General features: G+C 52.7%; 11 protein-coding genes across 11 annotated transcripts; 6 read left to right on the top strand and 5 right to left on the bottom strand.

The window, feature by feature from the left end:
* Positions 1–1,297: 1,297 nt before the first annotated feature.
* Positions 1,298–2,452, bottom strand: J4E88_003610 (uncharacterized protein; the record flags this gene model as incomplete). Its single annotated transcript, XM_049397259.1, has 1 exon — positions 1,298–2,452. The coding sequence occupies one exon, from the start codon at positions 2,450–2,452 to the stop codon at positions 1,298–1,300; it is 1,155 nt and encodes a 384-aa protein (XP_049256647.1).
* A 1,061-nt stretch (positions 2,453–3,513) lies between these two features.
* Positions 3,514–5,301, bottom strand: J4E88_003609 (uncharacterized protein; the record flags this gene model as incomplete). Its single annotated transcript, XM_049397258.1, has 1 exon — positions 3,514–5,301. The coding sequence occupies one exon, from the start codon at positions 5,299–5,301 to the stop codon at positions 3,514–3,516; it is 1,788 nt and encodes a 595-aa protein (XP_049256646.1).
* Positions 5,302–6,172: 871 nt separating this feature from the next.
* J4E88_003608 (uncharacterized protein) lies at positions 6,173–7,123 on the top strand (the record flags this gene model as incomplete). Its single annotated transcript, XM_049397257.1, has 3 exons — positions 6,173–6,472; positions 6,542–7,042; positions 7,091–7,123. 3 exons carry the CDS (start codon positions 6,173–6,175, stop codon positions 7,121–7,123), a joined length of 834 nt encoding a protein of 277 aa, XP_049256645.1.
* Positions 7,124–7,602: 479 nt separating this feature from the next.
* On the top strand, positions 7,603–8,065 carry J4E88_003607 (uncharacterized protein; the record flags this gene model as incomplete). Its single annotated transcript, XM_049397256.1, has 2 exons — positions 7,603–7,714; positions 7,770–8,065. The coding sequence occupies 2 exons, from the start codon at positions 7,603–7,605 to the stop codon at positions 8,063–8,065; spliced, it is 408 nt and encodes a 135-aa protein (XP_049256644.1).
* Positions 8,066–8,463: 398 nt separating this feature from the next.
* On the top strand, positions 8,464–9,117 carry J4E88_003606 (uncharacterized protein; the record flags this gene model as incomplete). Its single annotated transcript, XM_049397255.1, has 2 exons — positions 8,464–8,812; positions 8,864–9,117. 2 exons carry the CDS (start codon positions 8,464–8,466, stop codon positions 9,115–9,117), a joined length of 603 nt encoding a protein of 200 aa, XP_049256643.1.
* Positions 9,118–9,540: 423 nt separating this feature from the next.
* Positions 9,541–10,473, bottom strand: J4E88_003605 (uncharacterized protein; the record flags this gene model as incomplete). Its single annotated transcript, XM_049397254.1, has 1 exon — positions 9,541–10,473. One exon carries the CDS (start codon positions 10,471–10,473, stop codon positions 9,541–9,543), a length of 933 nt encoding a protein of 310 aa, XP_049256642.1.
* A 737-nt stretch (positions 10,474–11,210) lies between these two features.
* Positions 11,211–12,466, top strand: CPC2 (cross-pathway control WD-repeat protein cpc2; the record flags this gene model as incomplete). The annotated part of the gene is made up of 4 exons (XM_049397253.1): positions 11,211–11,290; positions 11,348–11,474; positions 11,548–11,865; positions 12,041–12,466. The coding sequence occupies 4 exons, from the start codon at positions 11,211–11,213 to the stop codon at positions 12,464–12,466; spliced, it is 951 nt and encodes a 316-aa protein (XP_049256641.1).
* Positions 12,467–12,819: 353 nt separating this feature from the next.
* J4E88_003603 (putative secondary metabolism biosynthetic enzyme) lies at positions 12,820–13,900 on the bottom strand (the record flags this gene model as incomplete). The annotated part of the gene is made up of 2 exons (XM_049397252.1): positions 12,820–13,558; positions 13,794–13,900. The coding sequence occupies 2 exons, from the start codon at positions 13,898–13,900 to the stop codon at positions 12,820–12,822; spliced, it is 846 nt and encodes a 281-aa protein (XP_049256640.1).
* A 6,343-nt stretch (positions 13,901–20,243) lies between these two features.
* Positions 20,244–22,302, bottom strand: J4E88_003602 (uncharacterized protein; the record flags this gene model as incomplete). The annotated part of the gene is made up of 2 exons (XM_049397251.1): positions 20,244–22,077; positions 22,136–22,302. 2 exons carry the CDS (start codon positions 22,300–22,302, stop codon positions 20,244–20,246), a joined length of 2,001 nt encoding a protein of 666 aa, XP_049256639.1.
* A 334-nt stretch (positions 22,303–22,636) lies between these two features.
* Positions 22,637–23,440, top strand: J4E88_003601 (uncharacterized protein; the record flags this gene model as incomplete). The annotated part of the gene is made up of 3 exons (XM_049397250.1): positions 22,637–22,721; positions 22,786–22,902; positions 22,950–23,440. 3 exons carry the CDS (start codon positions 22,637–22,639, stop codon positions 23,438–23,440), a joined length of 693 nt encoding a protein of 230 aa, XP_049256638.1.
* Positions 23,441–23,954: 514 nt separating this feature from the next.
* On the top strand, positions 23,955–25,157 carry J4E88_003600 (uncharacterized protein; the record flags this gene model as incomplete). Its single annotated transcript, XM_049397249.1, has 1 exon — positions 23,955–25,157. The coding sequence occupies one exon, from the start codon at positions 23,955–23,957 to the stop codon at positions 25,155–25,157; it is 1,203 nt and encodes a 400-aa protein (XP_049256637.1).
* Between the last annotated feature and the right edge of the window lie 82 nt (positions 25,158–25,239).

Raw genomic sequence — 25,239 nt, 5'->3', positions numbered from 1 at the left:
CACTTCCATCGTGACGCCCCAATGCCTCGTCGTACGAGGTCCAATTCCACAGTACGAAGCAGCGTGGTGATGATGTTGGAAAGTGCGTGAGGGCGAAGGAGGAATACGGTCTACCCCGCCAGCTACTCAGCGCTAGCCAGCACGGACACGAGAAAAACAATAACACTACTGCTCGAGGGCTGAAGAAGGCTGAGCTTAGTACCTGCGAGGCGTGCGAAAAAAAAACCATCCCGTGTAAGATTCTTTTTAGCAATCGAAACGGCGAGCCCGGCGTGCCGCGATGCTTCTTCACCGCCAGACGACTCACCAGTGCAAACCCAAGCAATGCCGCAACGGGCATGTGCCACATGAGCAAAGAAGAAAAACGTTCAATCTATGTGTAGAACGCATGTTCGCGCTACTATAGGGCGTGTCTCAGCCTCATGGGACTGTTGTTCGGTTACACATAACCCACTAGAGCCTACCGCTACCAGCGTCTCTACCAGCGGCAGCGTCCCCCAACGAGGAAAGTCACACGGCTGGGTTGGAGAACACCGGTACTGGTACCGCTCGCGATGCGTGCACGTGGCAAATCGAGCATATGATGCTTTTGTGCTCTCATCAGCAATGTAACCCGCGCTACGCCTCGCAGGCATTCGTGGTCGACCCAGATGGTGTTTTGGAAACCGAGTACTCTCTGACACCTGTGGGAGAAGAATTCTGTCGCTGCGCGGTGATCAGCGGTCTCCGCGATCTAGGTCTGAGAAGCCGAGAACTGTATATGCTTCTTCGTGCAGGCTTTCCTTTTTCCGTTGCCACGCTTCGATCAGCAGTTTTGGTTGGCGCAGTGATGCTAGGTTTGGGAAGCCGAGTATATACTGCGGCGCATGCTTCTCGATATTCTTCCACATGGACCTGTTCCTGCCACGCTGAACTCCGCAGTTTCGTTATGCGATGCATTGTCTCGAACTGGAGTCGTCATCATCTATGAGGTGCGCATTGAGCCTGTAGTGGTCAATTTCATTACGTCTCACAGTCGTAAGACTCGTCGCATTCACCTAAATTGTCAAGTTACACAGCAGGCTATACATTGTTCAATTTGTCCGGACGTTGGTTTTGAAGTGCGTCAATACAAGACATGGTTTACCCGGAGGCCGAGATTGATGACATGAACCTTGCTTCTGATACTTTCGGTGACATGTCGGTTCCCTCCCTTCCGCTATGTCGACATCTGCCGCAACCCGCCGTAAGACCTAACAAGTGCATCAGCACTACGGCAATGGGAAGGGCATCTCACTCAGCCCTGGTCATGTCTTAATCAGACTACACGTCGTGTGACCCTGACCGAAAAGTCCTCCATAATCCACATCCCGGCATTGTATATCTTCGCCGCTTCGTGCGGATGTACGATCGAGAAGTCGAATCGCCTCAATAGCTCGACGAACACCTTGTTAAATTCCATCAAGGCGACGTTCTGGCCCAAACACTTGTATTTTCCGTAGTGGAAGACTAGGTCCACGGTACTGGCCATGTGCGCAAGACGTGCAGGATCTTCCGAAGCGTCCAGCCAACGTTCTGGCCTGAAGAGCTCAGCATCTGGACCGAAGATATCTGTAGAGTGCTGGATGCTGAGATAGGAAGACCCAATCTGCGTGCCTGCAGGAATGAATTTGCCGGCAAGGATATCACCGCCTGCAGGAACGCTTTTGAAGTTCGACCCACTCGCTGGAGGCAGAATGCGCAAGCCCTCTTTGATAGTAGCCTGAAGGTACGGTAGTTGTCGCGCCTCAGCATCCGTAATGGGCGAAGAAATCGTCCCAGCAGCAATGCCGTTGTCGATCTCCGCTTGCAGTCTTCTATAAGAAGACGCATTGGCCAGCGTATGCAGCATCACAGCGCGAATTGTAGACGCCGAAGTATCGCTACCAGCGATAATCTGCAAGAGCGCCTCGCTCGATGCTTCTTCTGGTGTGAGACCATGGCGAATAAAAGATCCGAGCATATCGGACTTTGGCTTGGAATCCTTGGATGCAAATCTTTCCGCAACCGCCTTCCTTGCAACGTTGATGAAGGCCCCGAAGCCGAGCTTGTCGCTCTCTTTGGGAAGCACGCCTCTCAACAGGCGCGAATGTAACAGATTCGCCAGCCAAGGTACGTACGAAAGCGCCATCATAACGGGGACGTATGTCGTGGTGATCTTGATGTAATCATGGAGATCGACGTCTTGCTTTAGATACCCCATCGGTTTCCCGAATGCCAGTGCGCTGATGACGTCCAGGGTGAAGTATTGCGTTTTGAGCGCTAAATCCATAGGTCGGTATTCAGTCGCGGTCGAGATATACTTCGTCTCGATCAAATCGATGAAAGCGGCTACCTGTTCATCAACAGTGCCTTCCATAGATTCATTCTCCTTCCCGGAATAGCCAGGAGCCATCTTATTCCTCAACTTCAAATGCGCCGTCTCGTCGCGCATCGAAAAGAGATTGTCGCGTCCAGGCTCCAGCTTCATTGCATCGTACCATGGCCCTCGTGTGTATTCAGACCGCACTGCCGTTGTTCTGCGCACAATGTCTGGGTCGCTGGTGACCAGGTCAGTCGGACTGACGCGTACCAGCGGGCCATATTTATCCGTGAGTTCTTTCGTCGCGCGTGGAAGTTGTCCTTTGAGGGATTTCGATATGATCCAGTAGGTGGAGATTGATGCCCAAAAGGGTCCGGGGATGTGCGATAGACGGTACCATTGCAGTGCGACGCGGGTTAGGTATGTAAGTAGTAGTGCGGTTGGTACGCCAATCGCGACGAGGCTGTTGTAATTGCTCAGCGTGGGGCTGGCCCCGCCATCGTCAACGCTACCCGCCATTCTACAACAAGATATACTGAAGGAGGAGGGATACTGCGCGATGCGCATCTCGTCTTGCGACGCATCATATATGTCTTGCCCATTGCACTGCTGGGCGTAAGCATGTTTTGTCGTGCATTATCGCACGACAGGCATCTCTCGCTGCTTGAGTCCCTTCCCGTACTAGCCTGCAGACGGGCACATCGCACAAGATTTAAACTCAACCGCTCAGCGCGGACATGCCAGCCAGAAATCTTTCGTTGCTATTCAGTAGTTCTGTTGAAGAATAGGGTGAGGTCTACATCTCCTCAATTACTCAGAATCTTGTGCAGAAGCACGCGCGTGTTTGCCAGTGGTGATGGAAGGCATGAGTTGTAATCATTGCATATTGACACACATAAAATCTATCTCAAAGCAGTACCCCGCATGACACCGATTTCAATCCCCTGCTCCTTAATATCGACCGCGTCATCGTGCGTGAGGTCAAAGTTATCAATCGCCAACGTTGCGCATTTGAATGCTCTGAATGATGTTGCCAACGCCTCTGAACTCAAAAACACAGCACCCCATCATGAAATCGTCAACACACAAAAAAGGAGAAACCTCGACGCCACACCTACTTGTACACTGTTTCGCAAAACAATACACTCTTCCATACCGTACTGACCCAAGAACCAATGTAGATCTTGCACTCATCACTTCTGTCGCACGTCGTTCGAATCAGGCAACTCCTGAGCTACCGGAGCCGTGTACATCTCCTGAGTACCCGAATAGAACTCATTGTTCTTTTTCTCTGGCTGACCATATTGAGCTGGCATCGGTGACAGCGCCGACATTGGTGACATTGGCGAGCCATAGGCGTGTTGTTGCGGCGTGGGAAGACCATCATCTGGGACGACTTTACGGTTGCGTTTGCGTCGGAAACATAGGAAGAGGACAGTAGCGAGGATAGCTATACCGCCAAGTGCAGCACCGATGCCTATACCTGCTTTGGCAGCCGTCGACAGTCCTTGATCAGACCGTGTCCTACTCCCTGATGTGCTCACGTCGGTGTCGTTAGGTGTGTTCGGCTTCACACTCTCAACGACACTCCAGTGTCCCGCCCAGCTCTGGTTGAAGTAGTTCGTCTTCTCGCTATCCCAGTAGTCTAGACTGGTTGCTCCGTCGGCAATGTCTGTGAGCTGATCACCTAGGCCCTGACCATTGAAGCCTGGTCCTGGGGCTTGACCCAGCCATGTGATCTGCGAAGCCCAGTTGCGACCAACGTACGCTGCTTGGAGGAACGCACGGCCTAGTCTATAGCGGTCATCCTCGTTTGTAGGCGTGTAAGAGTGGCAGGGAAAGTAGGGTGTTGGCTTTTCGACGATAGGGGTGTCGAGCGTGAGATTCAGTAGAGCGAAGGGGACTTTTATCGTGACGTTGAGGCTAGCTCCAGAGCCAGGGGGGAAGGTAAAACTGAGGTATGCGGGAGAGGTGACGATCTTGGCGTAGTTTGGGTCATCCGTCTTCCAGAGAAAGTATTTGGTCGTTGGATCGTACTTGATCGGAAGTACTTTGGCAAGGCCTTCGCATGTGTTGTCCGGTAGTGAGAGGTACGGATTACGAGGGTCGATGATGACTTGTTGGGCCTTGCCTGTCTCGCCAGTGTCGGCGACGAGCAGATTACTGATGCTGTCCACTTCGAAGGGTGATTCGCCAAACTCAACCCCGATTCCAATGTCAAGGAGGTCGACTTTATCCTGGTCTCGAAAGGACGTTGGAGGACCTATAACGCGACCTTTGTTGTAGCCACCGAAGACCAGCGAGCCAGGGTAGTCAAATGCAGCCGATCCGATATGTAGCAGGTACGAATATGAACCGATGATGCCATCCTCATATAGCTTGCCGTTATAAACGTTGAGTGATACGTCGTACCCCGCAACAGTGTCGCTCTCCGAGAAGGTCTGCACTTGCTCTCCGCCCCCAAGACCCAAGTAGCCGAGCCTCATCCCTGACAGCTTACCATCAAAAGCCGTGATGTTTCCTGAATTCGTATGCATGATTGAGGCGTTCCATACTGTTGTGCCTCGGATCGTCAAGGCTCGATCAGTGTAGTTCGCGGGGCCCGCAATTAGACCGAAAGATGGAATCTGGACAGTAGGGTGCCACCCACCCAGTGGGAGGAAACTTGTTGCACCAGCATCTGGCTCCCATGTGCCTCCCTCACCACAGGTACTATCAGGGAAAGGATCGCAAGCCGATTGGCTGAAGATGAAACTCTCGAACGATCCTCCCGGGTAGACGTCGACGTCGGCGTGGTTCTGACCTCCTATTTTCAGATTGGTGTCGTTGCCTCCGACCGTAATTCGCACAGCTTGCCATGGCCCATCGGGCCCATACTTCTTGTCACTCCATGGCACATCGAGGTGGCTCTGCGCAGTCGAGCGAACTATGAAGAAGACCAGGAAATTGACGCCTATTTGGAGGAAAGATCGTGAAGACATCGGACAGCGTGTGACTATGGTATGATGAACAGTGTGATAAGTCGTAACAAGATATCTTACGACCAGTCATGGCCTGCTATACATAGTCAGTGCGAGCCGGTGTGTAGAAGTGACCCCACCCGTCGGTGACACGAGCCTTCCGATCCATGTAGGTTGGAACGGATAACAACCTACATGGCGTTTCGAATGAAGTCACGGGCGGGGCCCGAAGTTTGCACGATTGGTCGAAGATGCTGTTCTCGGTGCATACATCGGTCCTGAAGTACTTTAACAATAGCATTGTGCATCGCACAGGATGTACTCCGCCGACAATGTAACCTTTTTGTTGTCGTCATGCGGTCATTTCCCGACAGCATGTAGTCAGCCTTCGTCTTGGGGTGTGCCTTGCTGCAAGCAATCTCGCCCGCAGTGTCTTCTCGAGGGACGGAGAAGTTGCCACGACCTACATTTGCAAGCATCCAGCGACGCTCCATGCCACGCACTCTCAATTCTTGTGTTTACTTCTCAACGCTCAAGGATCGTCTGTACATTAGACATGTCGTCGAACTCTTCTGCTCTGCCCTCCTTTTCATGCCATGGTCGAGGGTCGCATATACCGCTCTCCGTACGTTTCCAATATGCACTTTCGGCACGCAAGCTGCGTGTTCTTTTCATGGTTGCAGCCTTTCTGCTGCTCGCGGGTGTCTTAGTAAGGTATGATGAGCATGTTGCTCGACTTCCAAACCAATTCCGACAGTTCACCAAGCACAACCCTCCTTTCGCAATAGACTCATCGTCAGCCCCAATTCCAGTCACAGACGCTAGCATTATCTGGTCAGATTTTGCATACGTACAATATGTAACAAACTCGAACTACCTCTGCAACTCTCTCATGATCTTTGAGGCGCTCAGACGACATGGGACGAGAGCCGATCTTCTCATGTTGTATCCACAGAAGTGGAAGGTGCCCAAAGACATACTCGATGACGACGCACCTCCAACCGACTATGAAGGCACGCTGCTGGCTCAAGCTCGGGACCAGTATCACGCAAAGCTGAACCCCATCCAAGTAAGGACGTATGTCAATGAGAAGGATGCGACGTGGCAAGACAGCTACACAAAACTGTTAGCATGGAATCAGACTCAGTACAAGCGCGTGATTTCTTTAGACTCGGACGCGACGCTTTTGAATGTACGTGCCTATCTCCGTCGACAAGCGAAGCTATCGCTTGCTACAATGACCAGTGTTGACAATCAGTAGCATATGGACGAGCTTTTCCTCCTTCCCACGGCTCCAGTGGCCATGCCTCGCGCATACTGGCTTGAACAATTCTTCCTATCGTCCCAACTCATAGTTATCGAGCCATCGGAGGATAGCTGGCAGCGGGTGCAAAGCGCAATGGAACACCACGAGGGCCACGACTACGATATGGATATCTTGAACAAGGTGTTCGGTGCCTCGACTTCAGTGATACCGCATCGTAGATACGATCTTTTGACTGGTGAATTTCGCCACCAGATTGATCAGCATGAGGCCTACCTCGGCTCGCCGACAGAAAGATGGAACGGACGGGATGCGGTGAAAGAAGCCAAGTTCGTCCACTTTTCAGACTGGCCGCTGCCAAAACCGTGGTTGAACGCGACAGAGGACCAGGTCGCTAGACAACAACCGTCATGCAGATCGTTATCAGAAGGCGAGTCGGATTGTACAGACCGAGACGTGTGGTTGGAGCTTCGCAGAGACTTCTCGGAGCGACGTCTGGTATGCCATATTCTGTCTTCTCCAACGTGCGGTACTGACAGCTCGCAGCGGGTGTGTGGAAAGGCTTATGACAACATCTAGTCGCCATGTGAGATGCGCGACGCATCGTGCGTATGACATCATGTGTCGGGAAAGTGGTTGATGTTGTTGGTTTCCACCTCGTAGTTCGTGGAGCGAGTTGAGATGTCGTGAAGGACGTCTACCTAGTTGTCGTGCCAGCAGCCCGGCGCTCTATCGTTGCGCAATTTATCGACTCAGTTGGATCGATCAACGTATGTCAAGCCCAGTCCTCATATTGCAAATCGTCGTATGATGCATGGCGGAGTGGTGTTGTCGATGGCGCAGCGGACGCGGTGATATAGCGGAACAGCGGAGAAGGAGCCGTGAGCCCACCCAAGCAGCTAACGATAGCTCCCTGCGAGCTTGGTCAGCCGGACTGCATGTGATTAGTATATGCGTCATATGCCAATGTTGGTACCTATAAATGCTGTGGTACCACAATGTCACGATACGTGCGAAATCTCCAAAGATTGAATCTATACACACATAGCCGCAAAAACATGTCGCATCTTCAGTACTACGCATATCCCGGCAAGGGCGAGTCGGCCAGAGAGAACACCAGATACAGCCAGTCTGTTCGTATCGGTGACCGCATTGAGTGTGCAGGCCAAGGTAATTCATACCCATGGCTTCCTTGACCTCCACAAACTGATGACTGCGACTATAGGTGGATGGGATCCCATGACCAGACTCATACCCGCAGACATTGACGCTCAGATCGACCAAGCTTTCCAGAATGTGGAACTCGCTCTGAAGACCGCTGGTGGGAAGGGCTGGTCGCAGGTGTTCCGCGTAAACTCTTACCACATCCCTATGGACAATGAGGCCCTGGGTGCTATGGTGCGGAATTTCAAGAAATGGATGCCGGATCATCAGCCTATCTGGACGTGTGTTGGCGTTGTCAAACTAGGCGAGGATGCTATGAGGGTAGAGATTGAGGTGTCGGCTCATGATCCCAAATAGAGGATGGTGGTAGAAGATTCGATGAGAGAATGTTGGACGCGTTCCTCAGAGAGCCGTCGATGGATTCAAAAGGACGACGTTCGTAGCCTACGTGTATGTGCAAGTCATTATCTTGTGCGAGCATCGGACTGGCGCAGAAAGCCCAAGTCGCATTGCGATTAGTTTGCATCGATGCGAGATGATGTGGGTAGTGATGCGTGATGTGGAAGGTGCGGACTCTGGGATGGAACACGTGAAAGGGCGATGAGGCTTGCCAAGACCATCGGCGCAACTATCGCCGACGGGATTCTTCCAGTTCTAGCTCTTGCGACGCGCTCCGTACTCCACGCGCAACTTCGCTACCAACTCCATCAATCCCAATATCCCATTTCTGCGCCCAGACGAACACCTTGTACACGATGCCGAAGTTCTTCTGCGACTACTGCGATGTCTACCTCACCCACGACAGTATGAGCGTGCGGAAGGCGCACAACAACGGCCGCAATCACCTCCGCAACGTCCAGGCCTACTACGAGCAGATATCGAGCGACCAAACACAGCAAGTCATCAATAGTATTACCGACGCATACAACACAGAAGGCCAAGCCAACCCGCTGTTCCAACAGAACCTGGCTGGAGGCTTCCCTGGAGGACCTATGGGCGGGATGCCTCCAATGGGAATGCCACCGATGGGTATGCCTGGGTTCCCGCCGCCAGGAATGCCGCCCATGGGTGGAATGCCTCCAAATTTCATGGGCCGCGGAGGTCGTAAGTTGCCGCATAATCACCACACATGATCCTATACTGACAGCGCGACAGCTCCGATGCCACCCAACGGAATGCCACCCTTCCCTCCGCCAAACGGTATGCCCCCGGGCCCTGGCGGTATGCCGCCCTTCCCACCCCCGCACATGGGAGGCGGTCCACCCCAAGGAATGCCGCCTTTCCCATTCCCACCACCAGGACAGGCAGGCTCACCCCCTGGAGGAATGCCTTATCCACCCCCAGGCGGTATGGGAATGCCCCCTGGCGGACCTCCTGGCAGATACCCTCCTGGACCACCGGGACGTTAGGAGCGACCTGGTGCACATGGAGGAATGATACCTGCCTTTGGTCACGACAACTACGCAGCTGAGGCCCTTGAGGCGGGAATGAAGAGGAAGAGGCAGAACGATGAAGATATACCCGGAATTTCCATGAGGGGTGGTGGACGAGAAGGAGGTGGAGCAGCTACAGGCGCGAACGCCATAGTCCCGACACGGATCAAGAGGGTATAGCGCAGGCTGCGACCATACGCTAGGGGAAGCGAGAGCAAGACGGCTGTGAAGGCACTTGGGAACAAGTACGTCCCATCCCCAGGCTGTCGCGATGCTTTCGGCTCACGCTCATGTAGTATTACTTGTCAAAGAGTTCATCAGTAATTATACGTAATGCGGTTTACGAAATCTATATCGAAACTCACAACACGCTCGTTACTTTCAGTTACAGACAACCTTCTATCTACTGAACAGACTTCTAGCAAACGTTTCAACATCCATCATGTCCATGCTCAGCGCCTTATTCACCGTCCTGTCCATTTCCCACCACACGCCATCTCTGGCAAATACCAGTCTGTACTTATTGATACCATCTTCTGGCGCCAAGTCAAGCTCCTTCTTCAAATGCTCAACACTCCATGCCTCCTGCTCAACCTGCTTTCCGCTCACGCCCTTGACAATATCAGCCAGCTGCCCGTAACTAATCGTATCACCCGCAATATACAGTACACGGTCCCCGGCTTCCACGTCCCCCGATATAATTCTCGCCAACACCCGTCCAATATCATTCACATCCGTCACAGTCACCTTGTGATCCCAGTCTCTCAAACACCTCACCACCACTTTCCCTTCCGCCTCTTTACTCCTATCTACGATTCCCCAGAACTGCTCGAAAAGAAAAGACATGAAAATCCCCGTACTAACAACCGTCCACTTGACATTACTCTGCTCAGCTTTCCGCCGCAACAAATTCCTCACGTCGCGCTGAGCACCGAACAACGGCATCAACCCCTCTCCATCACCAATGACATCGTAATCGACACCCCACTGCCAGGGAAAGAACCATAGTTCCCCTTTTCCCTGCTCTTTTCTGATCTTACCGGCCAACAGGGCTTCCTCGCCGAGTTTGAGGACGCTGCTGGGGTCGGCGCCGAAGCCTGTGGCGGAGATGAGGATATTGTATGCTGAGAATATTTGTGAGAGGCCGGGAGAAGGGGAGGAGAGGTCGATGGCGGCGAGGGAGATGTTGGAGGAATGGAGGTGAGTGTACTTTGGGGGTGAGCGGATGCCGATGGTGATGTGGGTGCTGGGGAGGGCGGAGAGGTGAGGGAGGAAGGCTGTGCCTAGTTCGCCAGCACCGAGGAGGAGGATGGTGGTTTGGGGGGAGGTCATTTGTGAGAATGTTTGACAGTGTGGTGTTTGTGTAGTATGAGATGGATGTTATCTTGTTGGAAGCAAGTGAAGGGTTTCACGTCAGGTGAGTATAAGTCATCACACGAGATTGAGATCAGGATCAGGTCATCATCTATCACATGCGAGGTATGCTGTCCTATGCTTTTGTACATGCTTCTATGGTGGGGTAGTAGCGCGGAGATAAGATATCAGAGACCGGAGTTAGTCGGCTTTGGATAGAAGTCGTGAAGTCAAGGAAGGAACGAGTAGAGACGGTGCGTCCAGTTTTAATCATGCACTGATGCAATTCTCCAGAAAACAAATCAACGTCAATGCTTACATGAAAAAGGCGATACTATGGCACGTATTGTACAGGTGAGATACGCGCAAGCAAGTTGACCCCTCCATGCCTGACTTTGAGGTGAGTTGCTGAGAATGAGATATCGCGTGGACTGACGTCGTAGGCTGAACTGCTATTAATTAGGGCTGTATCACCCACTACGGGCAGTTTATTAGTGGCTTGACAGTGTCATGTCCAGGTGAGGTCAAATGTCGAGTAAGGGCTCCAGGGCTCCTGTGCTCACGGACCACGCTAAGCCCAAATGACGCTAGTGGTTCGCCTATCAACCTTGGAATTTTGAAGCCTCCAGCCTTTGTGCGCAGTGCTCTTCGACGAACAACTATTAACACCCGAGTGCGCCTACGTCCATCCCAAGCAGAAGCCACTCATCGCAATCATGGCCGAGCAACTCGTACTCCGTGGCACCCTCGAGGGCCACTCCGGCTGGGTCACCTCCCTTGCTACATCTCTGGAGAAGTGCGTATACGCGGGAAGAGGAAAATGCACGAATGCGCAATACTGACACGCGATTAGCCCCAACATGCTCCTGTCCGGATCGCGCGACAAGACTCTGATCATCTGGAACCTGACCCGCGACGAGACCTCGTACGGTTACCCCAAGAGGAGTCTGCACGGTCACTCCCACATTGTCTCCGACTGTGTACGTTCACCACAAAATTGGGCAATTGGCTAGCTAGGAAGCGACGACGGCTGAGCTGACAATTGCTGCACAGGTCATCTCCTCTGACGGCGCCTACGCTCTTTCCTCATCGTGGGACAAGACCCTCCGCCTCTGGGAGCTCTCCACCGGTGTCACCACCCGCCGCTTCGTCGGCCACACTAACGACGTTCTCTCCGTCTCCTTCTCCGCCGACAACCGCCAGATCGTCTCCGGATCGCGCGACCGAACCATCAAGCTCTGGAACACCCTCGGTGACTGCAAGTACACCATCACCGACAAGGGCCACACCGAGTGGGTCTCGTGCGTCCGCTTCTCCCCCAACCCCCAGAACCCCGTCATCGTCTCTGCTGGTTGGGACAAGCTCGTCAAGGTGCGTACATCCGCGTTTACACCAATTCCTCCGTTTCCTTGTTTATATGATGAATATCTATGTATTTGCTACTTCAGAGCTTCGGCTATGAGACAATTATCACCTAGTACTGATTTACGCTCCTCACTCGATCTGCTTCAAGCCACTTCAAATTCGGGAAGCTGACAACAATCAGGTCTGGGAACTCGCTTCCTGCCGCATCCAGACCGACCACATCGGTCACACCGGTTACATCAACACCGTCACCATCTCGCCCGATGGCTCCCTCTGCGCCTCCGGTGGTAAGGACGGAACCACCATGCTGTGGGACCTGAACGAGTCCAAGCACCTCTACTCTCTCTCCGCCGGTGACGAGATCCACGCCCTTGTCTTCTCTCCCAACCGCTACTGGCTGTGCGCTGCCACCGCCTCCAGCATCATCATCTTCGACCTTGAGAAGAAGTCCAAGGTTGACGAGCTCAAGCCTGAGTACATGGAGGTTGGCAAGAAGAGCCGGGAGCCCGAGTGTGTCTCCTTGGCCTGGAGCGCCGACGGCCAGACCCTGTTCGCCGGATACACCGACAACCGTATCCGCTGCTGGGGTGTCATGGCGAGGGGATAAGGTAGTGCATGTTGGGTAGTGCAACGGGGCGTAACGGGAAAATCACGATTCCACATCTTCTGTAGCATGCCATGGGTTATGATTGATGCTCATGCGGGATGGGTTTGGGACTCTTCCGGCATTACCACGTCCAGGCGCTTAGAGTCAATGAAAATTCTCAAGTCCAAAAGTGGTTGCTTACCATGCGTGGTGGTTTATGTTTTCGTATGTGGGCTATGGGATGTTAAGGATGCTCACTGAGACGTCCTCCGCGACAAACGAAGTGTCTCGCTGCTCGGATATGGTATGGGATAAAAATCTTTCATATGATAATCGCATCCCAGGATCTTTCCAAAACACATGCAATGGCCTTTCTACAGCTTGCTGAACTTGGGAGATGTCTTCTTCAGCCCACTCATCATAGCATCCTTGACATCCGCCGTCTGCAACATAGCCGCATTCCACACAGCCGTGTAGTTCAAGCCCTCACTAATCGGCCTATCCCTGGAGTAATTGATAATCTCCTTCGTCCCCAGCACCGCCACCGGCGACTTGGACGCAATCAGCGTCGCCAACTTGGTCGCTTCAGTAACCGCCTCCTGCTTATCCTTGTACACCTTCGACACAAGCCCATGCTGCAACGCCTCATCCGACCCAAAGATCCGCGCCGACAACGCAATATCCTTGACCCAGGATAAATTGCCAACAGAGTGAGGAAGCCGCGATAAAGTACCGATATCAGCCGCAAGCCCTATATCCACCTCTTTCACACTAAACCTCGTCGTCGTCGTACTCACACGGATATCACACGCTAAACTCATATCCAGCGCTAAACCGAAGGACACGCCGTGCAGCACGCAGATAACGGGCTTCTCGCATTTCTCAATGTCGGTGATGCAGGCTTGGAATTCTAGGATGTGTCGACGGAGCGCGTTGGCTTTGCGGGCGCCATCTGAGATGTCGGCTTGCGTGGATAGGGCCCCGTTTTCTGAGGCTGCTTGCACGTCTAGGCCGGCGGTGAAGGCGCGGTCGCCGGCGCCGGTTAGGAGGACGGCGCGGACGGAGGGGTCGTGGGAGAGTTGGCGGAAGATGGTGGAGAGGTTTAGCCACATGCTGTGTGGTGTTAGTTTGGGGTTTTGGTGATGGGGTTATGGGATGTTCGCGTCATGTGTAGTAGAGGCTGAAATCGATTTGGATAGCATCGATGAACATCATAAACATATATCTTCCCAGTAGTATTGCGATACCAATGAGTGCCCTTCTCTTTCATTGTGACACGTGATACGCGTAGATTCCGAAGCCCTATGTCCCGGCCTTCGGGAAAACAGAGAAAGCGTTCTGCACTTACACCTCTTTGAACGCATTCAGCTTCTCCGGCCGATTAATCTCAACATGCGCAACATATTCCGCTGGAAATGAGACGTTGAAGAACTCTTTCTGGTATGCTTCCGCCATTGCTGCTTGCTGGTCGCGTAGTTTCGCCTGATCTTCGCTGTGCTTCCTTGCTCTTTCTCTTCCGTTATGAAGTTGGTAGAGAGTGCTTGCTCGGGAAGTCGAATATCAACGTCAAGCAAAGTGCCGCTACGTCCGTAAGATGAGGAGTGAGATGTTGTCGGCTCCGACGACCTGGGCGGGCGAGTCGTTCGGTTGGAGCTTGTGATGATCGAGCCGAGGTAGAACGATTGCGGCTAGCGGGATTCCGATCTTGTCGCTAGGCTGGTCTACCTCCGACGGCTGACACGCGGAGAAATGTTCGCATCCAAATGCTACGTTCAGCGACCAGCGACATTACAACCTCAGTGTAGCCACGATGTCCACGAATCAAACATGAAAGGTTCTCTCGAGGGAACGTCTAAAATTAGAACGGCGCACCATCTCTATGCTGGCTGCTGTGCGCATCACTTTCTTGTCTGCAGCGCGCTAACAAACACGATAACTCACTGTCTTACTTCTAGGAAGGTTTAAGTTGTTACACAGCAGTTTCCATTTGGATTCGGAGGGTAAGAATACGCGAAGGGCTGTATGGCATGCAAGATGACAGAACTGTGGCTGCCTGATCATCTGACATTCTTCAGCCTGATGTGCGCTTGATCGTTAGATTCCGTCATAGTCTTCCATCTATCACCTTCTCATCAAGCGCTACAGACCATTCGACTCTTTCAATTATCATCTGATCATAGCGATCTCATTCACTTTCTCAAATTACAAGAAGAGGTGATCGTGCCGGGCCACCAACCGGAGATGTCGGACACCGATGATACCACAAGGCCAGATACTAACATGAGAGACCAAAGAAAGAGAGCGGAGTCGAGTGAGACGACCGAGCCCTTTTCTCGACTCGACAACGCTCAGGAGCAGACGAGGGGTTTCCGGGTAACAGCTCTATGGTTCATCTCGTAGAAACCTTTACTGATAGTGGCACAGTTTGAGATGACCAACTCTACCAACAGTGGCTTAAACTCCATGTTCAATCGCCAAACAACTCCTAGAGTGGACTTCAAAATGGATGGTTCCACCAAGGATTTGCCATCAGATGCTATCACAACCAATCGGCCAGGCACTAAAAACCCTGAGAGGGTCTGGTCAGAAACAGACAGTAAGAAACAGACCGATAGCCGTGGTCGTCAGAGTCCGAAGTCAGAGGAGACGGCTCAGAACGTGTCTGTGGCTTCCCTTGTTCATCAAGCAACGTCGAAACACCAGGACGAGCAGGTCAGCAATGCTACCCTTCTCGAGTTCGCTCGTATTCGCAATCCAGTCCAAACAGCTGCCGGAACTGTCCCTCCGGTCGCTCGAGCCCACGAGGTAGCACCAGCACCTGCGGCGACCAATTTCACCCCAACGATGCCCGCATCTGTTGTGTCCACAAATGCAGAGACTTTAAACCCGGCAATCTCGTCACAGTCCTCGGAAACTCCCGCAACAACAGATAAGGTATTTTCTGGCGAATGGCAAAGCAGTGCTATACGAGTGATCTTATCCATACTACAAGATGACGAGCTACTAGTACCTCCGCATGAGTCTGCGCGTGGCCTTCCCAAAATTCCACACGTCCGCCTGCGTGAAGCTATCGTAGCATTTGCGAAGCGACTCGAGAAAGAAGCGGACAATGATCTTCAACATGAAGCTTCCCGTCTCGTAAGGGCAAAGGCATCTTACCTCGCTGCAAAAATCGTCATGAACATCGTCATGAGAGGAGAAAAATGGTACCGAATAGCAGTCCCTGGAGAACTCGACGAGCTGACCGGAATGGACCTTGAAGGTGTATCCGAAAAAGAACGAGTTCGAAGATCAGGAGATTTGCAAGCTTTACGCCTTTTTCTGACGGGTAGTGAGGCTTACAAGACACTGCAAGGAGTAATACGTGCTTTCTCCACAAAGGAAGCAAAGCCGCCAACGAAAGAACCGGTCGACACAGTTCCCCTAATACCACCACCGCAATCAAGTACACCAGCGGCCGACATTAACGTCGAAGAGATCGTTCAACTGCATGCAGAAACTAGTACACCATGGGCACGTCTCATGCGTTACCTCAAAGAGATGACTGCATTCATGGTCATCAATCTCCTCGTAGCGATGGGATGCCTGGAGCCTCCCTTACAGGCAGGCAGGACTCGAATTACGGTTGAGTGCCTCGTAAGTCAACGCTTCCCAACCCAGCATCCATCAATAACATATCAGTGAAAAAAACTAACCAAGACCTTAGACATGTGGTGAACGATCCACTGACGATGTTTTGGAACGTCGTGAAGGCGGTATATCCGAACTACTGCATCGCATGGGACTTTCGCAGACTAGCAAGATACATATAGTTCAATCTAGTGAACAAGAAGCATCAAGAGGTGGTGGTTTGCGTGTGCCTTCACCAATATATAACGCAGGCCGCCGAGTCAGGAACGCTCTCAACTGGAAAAAGAATCCGACAGAACCGATGCTACCTGTGTCCAATGACCCACAATTAGAAGATGAAGCCAACAGTACTACGGCAATTCCAAGCATCCAGAAGCTCGCCCTTATGACCTGCGCGCACTGCAACTGGGAGGATATGGTATTGCTTCAAGGTCGTGTCGACCACGTCAAGACGGACCGTGATTTCTTTGCTTTCTTGAAAGCACAGGTGCGACAACGACGTAGTCATGTTATGCGTATCATTTCTTGCAGGAAGATCCTAGCGATTCACTTCACGATGGTAAGCTTACCGCTGTCCAGATATTGTGCAGTACCAGCTAATGCAATTGCAGTTCAGACTTCGCCTGGGTAATAGACTGGAAGTCCGCGGCCACGAAGACTGTTGCAAACAAGAATGCACTTGTTTGCCCTCGTCTAACGAGGATTGGGACTTCGAACGTGCAAACAGCACATATCCGATCGTGCTTCCCCATTACTTTGCTCACATGCTCAAGCATCCAAAGAGAAACATACACGAAGAACAGACTCATATACACAAATGGATACCAAAATTCAAGGGTGCAGAACTACTCGTGGACCCTAAGAAAGAGTTGGCGGACGGATGGGGTCTCTACTTTGAAGAAGGCTGGGCTATCGAAGACGTCATCACATTGGTCGGCCTAATTTTTATCATCAGCTTCGTTTTTCTTGTGTGTTATTCGAAGTACAAATCCGATGTTTCTGCTGCATCAGGCGTTAGCTCATGGATGATGACCGCAATCAGCGCCTTTATCGCAGTGCTTGTGGTGAGAGCTGGTAGCATGATGATGTAATGGGGGCCTCATACATACCAAGTTCAACGATACGAATCTCCTTTTGTCCAGGGAACGGGATAGCTTTGGCACCAAGACTGGTGTGAGCGTACCATAAACGTAAATTTTCTCAATTTGGCCTGAGTTGATGTTTCAAAGTACTCTTGCCTGGCCAGATCAGTCTCATCACTGAACGATGGCGTCTTGTTGTACAACCAGCGTGGAAACTCAAGTAGAGCCGCCCACGTAGTTGAATGACACCGTATCGCGCAAGAGTAAACAGGATGTGGCCATACGGAGCTTATGATGGGCGAATGAGCCGAGGTAAAACGGATGCGGCTAGCTCGTTACTCGATGCGCAATGTATCGCGGCCCACCTCCATTTTTCTAGCATCACTACCGTCATCCGCCGCTACATCGCGTTCACAGAAAGACGAGCTGGCTGACTTCGGGCTTTGTCAGAGCTGCAATCGTTTTTACTCCGCGGAGTGTTGGAGCTGTCCAATTGTCATTGGTCGTTCCAAGGCTGAACACAGCACCAAAGCCATGAGGCTGAGCCGATATGCGTTCAGTGCTTACTCATTCTCAGCCAGCTATCTTTCAGCCTGGTAGGTAAGACGTAGCCTTCTATCAAGATTGATTACGACTTCTCCATCACCTTTCCCGCGGAAATCATACAGTGTCTTTCATATCCGTCTCTTCAAGAAATCGAATACCAATACCTCAAACCTCTTGTGCCCACTGTAGGGTACAGGGGCCAGACAGCTCGGAATTCGAATGGAGATCAAAGTCTCAGGACTCATCCACGGATGATTCATCTGCTCAACCTTTCCCGAACATCGGAACGCACATTGACGAAGGCCTTACAACCTCAGTTCCGGAATTTTAGCGGGAAATTGCGGAGTCCGAGCCGAACTTTGGGGATCGAACGGCGGTATTAGCGACGGAATTCGCGAGGTAGCGGCATCCCAGGTATTGACTCCAGCCGCGACGATGCAGAGACACTGGGACACTTCAGGTTTCCCCATTCTGAACGATGAGAAAAAAGTATCACCACCATCGAAGTTCCGTAAATCTAAGTCTCGTAGAAACGTTCCAGAAACCTCAACGACGAGAATTTCCAAGGATGGCAGGTTCACGACCAACGACACAGAAAGTGCTACGCAGGTCCTTGTCTCTATTCTGTCCGAGGACGAGCTGTTCAAGTCCCTGCACATGGCTGTAGCCATACATACCAGGGCTCTGGAATTTGAACTATCGAGTGGTGTGCGTCGAGCTTTGATTCAATTCAAGGAAGATCTCTATGTGGAAGCAAAAAACCACCTGGAATGCCAAGCTTGGCGCCTCGTCGACACAAGCACGGCCGAAGTCGCTGCATGCTTTTTTATGAATGCAAGCCGGGAAACCACTACGGTCCGCGCACGCATCGTCGAGGATAAAACGGTTAAATCACCACTTGTCCACGCAAATTCATGGGATTCGAGAGCTCTCCGCCTTTTCGTGACGGAGAGCAGTGCTTATACAACACTGCAAGTCGGTATGCACGCTGCCTACATGGAATGTTTGCTCAGGTTACACAAGCGGGCTTTGCTCAGGCGAAGGCCATTACCTGCTACTAAAGGCAAAATGAAGCGTAATTGGCATTCGTGGCAGGAAGATACCAAGGAACTGGTGCGCAATCTGCTCTTGGGATATGACTGGTTACTTGGAGCGAAAGTCGCGGTGTTTCTCCTCCTCGATTTTGTCTTCCTGATGACAGATCGCATTTTCATTGACCTGGGGTGGTTAGAGCCTCCGCTGCCCGAACCAGGTTGGACTCGGATAAGATGTGAATATGTGGGTCTTGGCAAAGGGATTCCTACGATTGAATATCACTGACCTTGACCGCAGAGCTATGGCGATCGCTTTTTCGACGACTTCATGGAATCCGGGTTTCGCATTGGAACACTGGTAGAAGCAATGCAGCAGGCCTTGCCAGATGCCAACATTACGGTTGTTCGTTATCAGCGCGGCTATGAAAACCAGAGATATACCGGTGGGATCTTGAGTTGGTTACTCCGCATCAGTCGCAGCGTACTCAGAGCATTCAAATGGCAAAGTCGGGATCAAACAGGCCTTCCTCGTCATAATGGTGGCGGCATAGCAATGGCAGCCGGCGTCCCTAATGCGAGCGGCCCACAGCAGCAACCGACACTCCACCTCATGGCTTGTGTACATCGAACACGCAACAACACGGTACTACTTCAGAACAACGTTAGCTCCATTGACAACGACCGGGCGCTATTCAGCATTTTGAAATCAAGAATCTCGAGACGTCGTAACCGTATGCTACGTGCTATATCATGTCGGTCCATTCAAGGGATATTCTTTAGCAAGGTCAGCAAACCAATTATCCACTCTAAACATCAAGACCACAATTTAACAAAAGAGCAGTTCCTCCTCTTTAACAGTGCCAGTATTGAAGTCCGCCACCACATCCCATCTTGCCAGTGGCCCTCTTCTCAGCCTGGAGAGTGCAATTGCGTTCCTCCACTGCGAAAGGTCCACCCATCCCCCGCCGCAGAATATCGATGCAATCTTTCCTGGCGCCCAGATAACTGGCCACTCGTTGGACCACAAACGCTACTTCACATGCTCAAATGCCCAGACAAGATCAATGATAAGTCGACTTGGATCTTCAATCTAGTCCCTAAGCGCTTTATCGGCGAATTGAAGGCAGACCTTGACCACCCAACGGAAGGATGGGGTTTCTACTTCCAAGAGGGCTGGGACTTTGATTTGATCATCACGATCAGCTTCGTGGTGTTCATTTTAGGAAGCTTGCTTTTCGGAGTTTGTTGGTCAGTGCTGGAGCATGACATACAGGGCGCGTTTGGTGTCAGCGCGTATATGGTGACAGCCTGTGGTCTTTTCGTAGCTTTTGTTGTGAGCAAAACGGGGTAAGGAGTCGAGGCCATCCAGGAAGAAATATGTACGGAAAGTCTAAAATTAATGTATTAGAAACGTACATATCCCGCCGCAAGCAGCGCTAACATGCAACATCTACCAAGCCTAAACAAACGAAATCACCCCCTCCCCTCTACTCATCCCATCAACATCTACCTAGGTCCAAAAGGCCTAGGTCCGATAATCTGCCTCTTCCCCGCCCCAATCCCCCCCAACTTATTCTGATTATCCCCACCCATATATCCATACTGATTGACATCCCAGCTCTGACCTCCACCAGTCCCTGCATTAGGATCCTTGGCCGCTTCTTGCAGCGCACGCTGTGACTCCTCCCACTCCTTCTGGCGCTCGCGTTCACGCTCCATCTCGCGCTCGAGGAGGGACTTGCTGGCCCAGCCGGCGGCTTTTGTCTTTGTTTGAGCGGCGGCTCGGCGGGCGTCTTCGCCACGTTGTTCGGAGGTGGATGTGAGCTCGGGTGGGATGTAGGTTTGGGGCTTAGGTGGTGTGGGGGCAGGGTTGGAGGAGAGGTAGCGGTCTGTTCGGCTCTGCTTTGTGTACGCGGCTGGGTCAGGAAGGGGCCGCGTGCTCGGTTCGGGTAGAGGACGTGTAGGCAGAGATGGCGCTGCGGGCTCGGGGAGAGGTCGTGATGGCTGCCTTTGTGTTTGGTCCCATTGCTTGCGGAGGTACTCGCGATCGTCTGCTTGCGCCCATGAGACGTTGCTGTCTTGTGGCGATGGAGCGCGGGGTGGAGGCGCTGGACGGGCTCGACTCTTTGATCGCTCGCGTGTACGGCTCTTGGATCGCGACCGCACCTTCTTGTCTGATAGGCGTCCTTCTCGCTCTGCCTGGTACTGGCGCTCGCGTTCTTTGGCCTCTTCGAGTTGGCGCTCTAGCTCTCGTATGCGATCGCGCTCAGCATTGGGCTCTTCGCTGCTTCCTCGTCGGCTACGCGGTGACCTGACCTTTTCAGCCTGGTATTCGCTCAGGTACTGCCCCTTCAGCCTGGCATCACTTCCAGCGCGCTTTCGTCTCGTCTCGGCGTCGATTCTATCCTGTGCCTCGCGCTCTTCACGTTGGCGTTGCTCTTCCTCCAACTTCCACTGGCGCTCTTGCTCTTCCCACTCGCGCTTCTGTTGATCCAGTCGCGCCTGCTTGGCTTCTTGCTGTTTGCGTGTCTCCTCTTCCCACTTCTGCTCCTCCTCTATCCGTGTGCGCTCTTCTTCGGCTTCGCGTTCGACGCGACGTATGTTTTCGGCCTCCTCAGCTTGCAAACGTAGTCGCTCTTCTTCGGCTGCCCTCTCGCGTCGCAGTCGCTCCTTCTCCGCCAGGTTTGGCACGTGCGGACCTGCGCTCGTGATCTGCCGCCGGCCACCAAATGAGATGCCTTGGTTGCCTTGACTCGCACCACCCATGTATCCGTACTGATGAATGTTCCATGCCGGTGCTGTGCTGCCTTCGTCAACCTTCTTGCTCCAGCTACTGACTCCGCCTGGAGGTGACTTGGGGAGGCCGTTGGATGTGTATGATGTGTCTGAGCCACCAGTGCGTGCGGCACTAAGCGTCGATGCAGTCCGTTCAGCGGGAGGTCTCGCAAGGGGGTTGAATGTGCTCGAGCCGCTGGTGTTGCTGGCGGTGCTAGGTCCTCTGCTGCGTGGGAAGCCGGGAGACGGCAATGCAGGACTCGCCATGCCGCCGGTTGCCGTCGGGCTCAATGCGCCAGCTCCACCACGCTTGGGGCCAATGGCGTTGGGGAAGTTGGACGGGTTCTTCGCGTTGGCGACACGGCTGAAGGCACCGAGACACTGCAAAACCTGAGCTGGGTCCTTCGATTCGTAGAGATCGACGGTGAGGAAGCGATCATGGGCGGGCATGTTCAGCGGCGGCTGTTCACAGGCTCGCAGGAAGTGCGAGATGTTCTCCATCTGTATGAAGGGCATATTGGACTTCTTGAACCGGACAGGCGTGGGTATGGCGAGGTTGATGAGTCTGGAAGAGTTAGCTATACTGGCCCAGCTACCTGGTAACTCTACGGATATCACTGTACCTGCATAATACGGTCCCGTCCTTGAGCGCATCTAGCAGATCTCCCGCGGGCAGGCGCTCTCCGAGTGTGTCTTCTATCCAGCTGCGGACTTCATTGGCTGCTTGGGGGGTGTATCTGTCCATCCGCAGCCTCCGCATGTCCTGGTCCAGCGACGTTACAGACGCCATGGTGGTTGGTTTGGGCGCAAATCAGGCTTGTTGCTGTTGGGCACGAAGGTCGTGTGGGCGGTGACGGGAAGGGTGCACGAGGTGTAGTAGTGAGATATGATAATGTATATGTCTCTATGTAAGGGCCTCGACTGCTACGTGTGTTGTTGTGGCGTCGGGGTATGCAATGATGGCATGTGTTGTTGTGTGGAGAAACTTGGTGGTGGGGGGAATGCTTGCACATGTGCTAACGTGAACGCACCAGCCACTCGCCCCAACGTCACCGGCCTGCGCGTCAAAGTCGCCTCCAGATATTCGCCCGCTGGAATTTGTTCGCGGCCCAACGAGACTCAGCATGGCGGGCGCACCGGGTCCAATTCGCAAAGCATGGTACCAATGGAAGATGAAGCGCTTCCCCTGGCGCAAGAAGTGGCTTGTGGGTGAGTGCAGGCCACAACAGAGGTCTCTGGCGTATCCTTGCTTCCAAGTAATAACAATTCGTAGGCTTTGATCTCCAGGGCAACACCTTCTGGGAATTCAAAGACGCTCTGCACGCCCTGCGCAACCGACGGATCGCAAAATACAGTCGCAGCACTCACTATGGTGACGTGCAAATATCACGTTCGTTCCTTCCATATCCAGTGTTTGACCGAGGCTGACTGTGGCAGCGTCATGGATGCAATGGCTGAGACACACGCGCTACGAACCCCCCACCGTCGCCGAACAACACCAGGACATGATGAGGCAGGAGCGGATGAAGCAGCTGGCAGCGCAGGCAGATGCACGATGGGCCGAGAAGCCGTCGGCGCTCGATGCGCCGGATAAGCAACAGCCCGTGCAAATGCTGCAGTCGCGAGACCCGGACAGCGGCGTCACGCAAATGAATGCCGACCAAGAAATAAGAGACAGTGTAGAACCGCCGCGGCTACTCGATCAGGAAGCCGCGAGACCAGCGCCAGTAGAGCCCGAACAGCCCGCAGAGCCTCAGCAGATGCCACGCGACCCGCCAGCACCGCCTGCCGAAGACGACGCGCCTGCCTTCACACCTAGGAAGAGGATGAAGAAGGAGCCCAAGGATTCGCCATGGAAGCAGGCGGCTCAGAGTCAGGAGTGGCAACCCCAGGGCTGGAGTCCAGCGCCAGCCAAACGACGATCATGACCACGTTCAATAGCGACTGTACGACTACCTGTTTCAATATCTGGCAAACATCAGCAAGCATATGCGATATTCAATGTCACCAAAACACTGCTCTCTGTTCGATCAACCATTTCCTATCGTACATTGTCAAGATGATCCTCCGTGGCGCAGCATCTGTCATGCCACGCTTCCCAAACATGGGTCAGATCTCGAGTCGATGCGAGCCTGGTAAAGTCAATTCCTCCGTCAGTCTCCGTCAATACCAATACCCAGCACATATTCACAATCATGCTCACAACACTGTCGCTTATTTGTTTACAACGCAGCAGTACCTGAAATTCACCTCAGTGTCTCCGCGTTTCCGCACTATGTCAGGTGTTGAGTACGAACCGTGGTACCGATTCACGAACCGGACTGTAAACCACGCGCGGTGACGAAAATCATACCAACGACGCGCTTAACCATGCACTTTGTAACACATATAGGCTCTCTACCCCTGTGTTGACGCCCATGCTTTCAGGCAGTATCCATAACCATGGCACAACTTTCTAGCAACGGTGATGAAATGACATTCCAAATCGTTGCGCAGAACCTACCCCCAGAACTTCTTCTCAGCGTTCTACAGCATTGGCTCGGCCAACAACGCATCGTAATCGATGGATCCGCCCATCCTCGTTACACACTATCCTACACCAATCCTGAAAACATCGATCCTTTCGCCACCATCTCCAGGACCAGCGATGCCCCATCATTCCTTTACCAAGAATACTTTCGGTCTCGGGTCCGCTCCTGGCTGACCGACGCCAAAGAGTTCTCCGACCCAACAACATTCTACATGACCCATCTCCTGATGAGTTTGAAGATGAAGGACCGCATAGGCTGGTACTATCTACCCAGTCAGCCATGGGATGCCATTTGCCAGGACCCAAAACTCTCCTTGTCGACGAAGTTTCCGGTGATAAACGATCACGGTGCGCAATACGCTCGCATGAAGCATCTCTCCTCGCTCCACGGACTAGAGAAAATCAAACTCGACTTCACGGCTGAACAATACTTCGCCATGTTCGACGTTGCAGTCCCACCCTTCCATTACCGCGACGGTGCAGTCGCCGGCGACAACTTATACCGCGACGAATTCTGCCACGGCGCCGGCCACTTTCTTTTGCACACGCAGGAACTTGAGATCCATTTCGGCGATGCTTACAAGCAGGCAAACGCCTGGTACGACGTCCAAGAAGCTGCTTGGTGCGAGACAAATCCCGCATGGAACTACGCTGAAGCAAGACTACGCCCGCATGTCTGTGATAGTGGCTTGGTTATTGACTGGATATTGGAGTATGCTTGGTACAACGGGCACCTCCAACATATCAAGACGATTACCCTAACCGGCGGTGTTCAACAATGGGTGAAGGAGAAGTGGTATGGCATCTTCAAGCGGCATGCTATGTACCTCGAGGAGTATCTTGCACTGTATTATCGTATTTTCGCTGTGCATGAACCTGACCCTATTGAGATGGAAACTATTGGTATAGACGACGAAGACGAGGACGGTCAAGATGAGGCGTGGAGGCCGCAGAATCATTATCCGCCGGCTTGTAGATGTGAAGTGGGGTGCTGGCGACTACGGGGCGGGAGAGTTGAGGAAGAGCTGGAGGCTAAGTCTTGGGATGAGTTTGAGAAGTTTTCTGATGAGGTAGTGGGGGATTGGATGAGTGGTGTTGATTTGGGATCACTTTGAAGCCTGCGTTAACGCTGCGCCTTCTTGTTTGCTTCTCATGATCTCAATGTAGGCTGCAGGCCTGTCAAGTTTCTTCGTTGCA

This window comes from Alternaria novae-zelandiae, assembly GCF_023758075.1.
Source record: "Alternaria novae-zelandiae strain BMP 2774 chromosome Unknown scaffold_6, whole genome shotgun sequence".
Taxonomy (NCBI): Eukaryota; Fungi; Ascomycota; class Dothideomycetes; order Pleosporales; family Pleosporaceae; genus Alternaria; species Alternaria novae-zelandiae.
This window is presented reverse-complemented; position numbering and strand designations above follow the sequence as displayed.